Source organism: Triticum aestivum, unplaced genomic scaffold, assembly GCF_018294505.1.
Source record: "Triticum aestivum cultivar Chinese Spring unplaced genomic scaffold, IWGSC CS RefSeq v2.1 scaffold172850, whole genome shotgun sequence".
Taxonomy (NCBI): Eukaryota; Viridiplantae; Streptophyta; class Magnoliopsida; order Poales; family Poaceae; genus Triticum; species Triticum aestivum.
Window position 1 is genome coordinate 1822 of NW_025235960.1, and position 3868 is coordinate 5689.

The 3868-nt window shown below is 44.5% G+C and overlaps 1 protein-coding gene across 1 annotated transcript; it reads left to right on the forward strand.

Moving 5' to 3' along the window:
* Positions 1-1307: 1307 nt before the first annotated feature.
* Positions 1308-3505, forward strand: LOC123176351 (uncharacterized). Its single transcript, XM_044590601.1, has 2 exons — positions 1308-2448; positions 3321-3505. The coding sequence occupies exons 1-2, from the start codon at positions 1308-1310 to the stop codon at positions 3362-3364; spliced, it is 1185 nt and encodes a 394-aa protein (XP_044446536.1). The 3' UTR covers positions 3365-3505.
* Positions 3506-3868: the final 363 nt, after the last annotated feature.

Here is a 3868-nt window from a genome sequence, read left to right on the forward strand (position 1 = left end):
TATACTCAATGTATACCATGCATCGGGACCAGAGAATGGTGGAACAAGGAAAAAATCTGGGACATGAGGTAGAAGCAGCAGAGCCCCCACTAGTTCAACATACACACTTGTTCGCTTCAGTATCATGTAGAGTTACATACTTCATGCCCACGTATATACAGTATCAATGTATCATGCAGAGTTATATGTTTGTTTGAGATTAATAGCAGGAAATTACCATGCGCCGCCGGAAACAGCTATTGAATGCAAAAATGCTATTTGCTTTGAACTAAGTGGATCTCAGAAAATTGCTCTAGAGCTGACCGAACTGTGGTTTGAATGGTAGTTAAAAATACAGTAATCTGTTGGATACCTTGTTCAGCTGTTCCAGTGATTTATCTTCAGCCGCTTGAGTATTTCCTGCGGCACTTTCCTCCTCACTGAACTGTTCATGAAATCCTGATTGACAATTTTGTTATCAGTCTCGCGTTAGCAGTCAGATTAACGATGTCAGTATTACAGCATCGGTAGCAGATCCGGTATACCCCGTCCCGCAAAAACCAGTTTACAGGATACCGCAAAACGTCTCGGCCGCTTCCACCGTGAGGATTTCATCAGGATGGACAGAGTGTCGGCGCTAGAGCTCACAGCAAGACGCCATTCTCATCGATCTTGCGGCGCTGGTGGTGGCAGCAGCTAGCTAGCGCAGGCCACAGCAGTTGCAGCAGCAACTAGCTCGTGGGGCCGCGACAGCTCGCAGGGCCGCAGCTAGGGTCCAGTGGTCGCCGGCATTGAGGTGTTCCGGCAAGGTCGCGCTCGGGGAAGACCATGGCGGGAGCTGAAATTCCCTCCCGTCAATCATTTCTTGTTTTTCAGGTCCATGTAAAATTGCCCCATTCCCATATATATAGCGGGAACGGCACGGAATATGCTGGATTCCAAAAAGAAGATCCGGGATGGTCGAATATACGAGATCTATTCAGGACGGAAAAATCGCCTTCACCCCGTAAACCGGCGGTTATTTTGCCGGATGGACCGGTTTATGGAATCTTACCCCTAGATTTATTTTTGAGTCAAGTGTTACCCCTTTTTTTTGAGAATATAGTACGAGTATTACCCCTAGATTGGCGATGAGAAATTTACGATGCGAGTGGATTGTATGGACAATTTAAAGTTAGCAGGCCAGTAAAGTATGGACGGCCCAGCAAGAAGGAGAAGCGTCATGACAATTTAAACTTGCGGGGGGACAACCCTAGTAGGTCTTCTGCCCAGACTCTCGATCCCCAACGCGCAGACAAATCTGGAGCTGTGAGAGCGAGGGCGCCGAAATGACCAGCCGCCACCGCCGCCGCCGCGGCACCTCGCCGGCGGCGCCTCGGTCGCCGCTCGAAGACAAAGATCTGCTGATGGAGATCCTCCTCCGCCTCCCGCGGGACCCCTCCTCCCTCCCCCGCGCATCCGCCGTACGAAAGCAGTGGGGACGCCTCGCCGCCGACCCCAAGTTCGTCGGCCGCTTCCGCGCCCACCACGGGAAGCCACCTCTCCTTGGAGTCTTCGAGCTCGGCCATGAGATCAGGTTCCGGTCAGTCCTCGACCCTCCGGACCGCATCCCGCTGGAGCGCCTCTCCCTTGGACGCTACAGCAACCCCCGGCATACCAAAGTGCTAGGTTGCCGCCACGGCCGCGTCCTCGTCAAAGACTGGGTGCGAGATGAGGTCGTTGTGTGTGATCCTATCACCAGCAAGCAGCACCGGGTGCCTATTCTGCCCAAGTTCAATGAACGCTACCCCTGCCTCAACGGGGCGGTGCTCTGTGCTGCCGGCGGCCAGGGCCATGTGCATGGCGGCTGCCACTCGTGCCCTTTCAAGGTGGTCTTGGTGTCCGAACTGGATCATCGACCCATCGCCTGTGTTTACTGCTCGGAGACCGGCATCTGGGGCGATATCATCTCAACAGAGGCTACAAATACTATTTTTGATATGTCTCCTAGTCCTAGCACCCTTGTTGGTAATGTTCTTTACTGGTCGTCTACCTATGGGCGAGACAACATACTTCAATTTGATTTGGACAGTCAGAACCTTGAGGTGATCAGAGGGCCTCGCTGTATGAATAATAGGTTCATCGACCACTTTCAGATCATCCAGGCAGAGGATGGTGTTGTTGGTCTCATCGTGTTGTCTTGCCATAACCTTCAAATGTGGAAAAGAAAGTTGGACAGTAAGGGTGTTGCCATCTGGTTGAGGCAGAAGACGGTTGCGTTGCGTAACATTCTTGAGCTCCCTCCTAAGATTAGGAAAAGTAGGGAACTGCATGGAAAATTTGTTGGTCACGATGAGGACAACAATGCAGTGTTTTTATATATCGACGGCAATGTCTATATGGTTCAACTCAAGTCAATGCTATCCAAGAAACTCAAGGGGATCGGTTCTGCTAGTTACTGTTATCCTTTCACAAGTTTCTATCCACCAAGTGAGTGCTCATCCTTGGTCTTTATATTTTAGGAGTAACCGAATCTAGTTATGCTCTAGATATGATCGAGCACATATAGTTATTGCTATTCTTGAATGTTCACTTACAACTTGCATTTAGTAAGTAATTTCTGGTAATAAAACTTAGTAATTGTCCCTCTCCTTAGATGGACCAACTTATAGCCATATTATTTTAGTATCTATTATCTTTTTGATACAATTGTCTTCTATCCTCGAAAATACCATATCAACTGTAAAATAAGTAACTTAGTTGTCACGCGTTTGAAACCTCAAAGGTAGCTATAACTTTTTATCAGTTATTATCTGTTTTGATCTTGCTATTAATCTTAACCCCATCAAATCAACTTCCATTCAATACATGCTTTCTGTAATAGTGTTTTTGTCATTTGTTAATGACCCCTCATGCATGTGTTTGTTACATTTGTAATAACACATAAATGATCAATTTCTTGTATCAGCATCCATTTATTTAAAACAGAAATATAATACCTTGTGTCACTTTTGGTTGGTAGAGTTTCTTGTTTTGGCATAATTTTGTGTTGCTTGACAATGAATGAGTTTACATGAGTATTTTTGCCTTTTATTCTTGTTACCAGCTATATTGTCAATTATGAGATAGCTAAGTATATTGTTTTTATGAATATTCCTTCCATTTTATGACAGAAGTGGTTTTGTTTATCTATTGCTAGTCTCAAGTGACTTATAACGCATCTATTGCTCACAATAATTAGAACATCTATAAAAGTCAGTTATTTTGACCAAATTACAACATCTTCGCAACTCTCACACGTGGCTTCTCTTATCCATTTTCCTTTACTGTCGAATTTATTGCCTGACTTCTTATGCTTATAGGCACAGCTATTACTGCTGAATATGGAGCTAAAATGTTAGGATGACTGTCTGATTTGATGTGCTAATGGGCTGAAATGGTTCAACAGGTAAGAAGATCTTCTGAATATAGTTTATGAAATTTGGATTATTTGATTTTTTTCTTTGGATATTATCTCAAGGCCAATGTGGGTAGCATGCACCATCAAGCTACTACCCGTTCGGATATAGGGATTCATACATGCTAATAACACAAACAAACAATTAAAATAGTTGTGATGCTAAGTAAAAATGACTCATGTTCCATCATAAATGATATGCTAATGATCCACATATTGTATTTCCAAAGTCCTCCCTGATTTGACTTGTTCATATTTTATAAGTTGAAAGCAATGCATTTGTAGTCCATTTATTTACTATTAGAAACATAAGTCTCATCATTCACCTCCCCCACCAAACAAATTTGTGTGAAAAAACTGATGGCTTTACTTTGTTGTCATTGGTACTCTCAGGAGATATAGCAAGCAATATGATATAATTCTACTTTGTGTGTGTGTGTGTGGGGGGGGGGG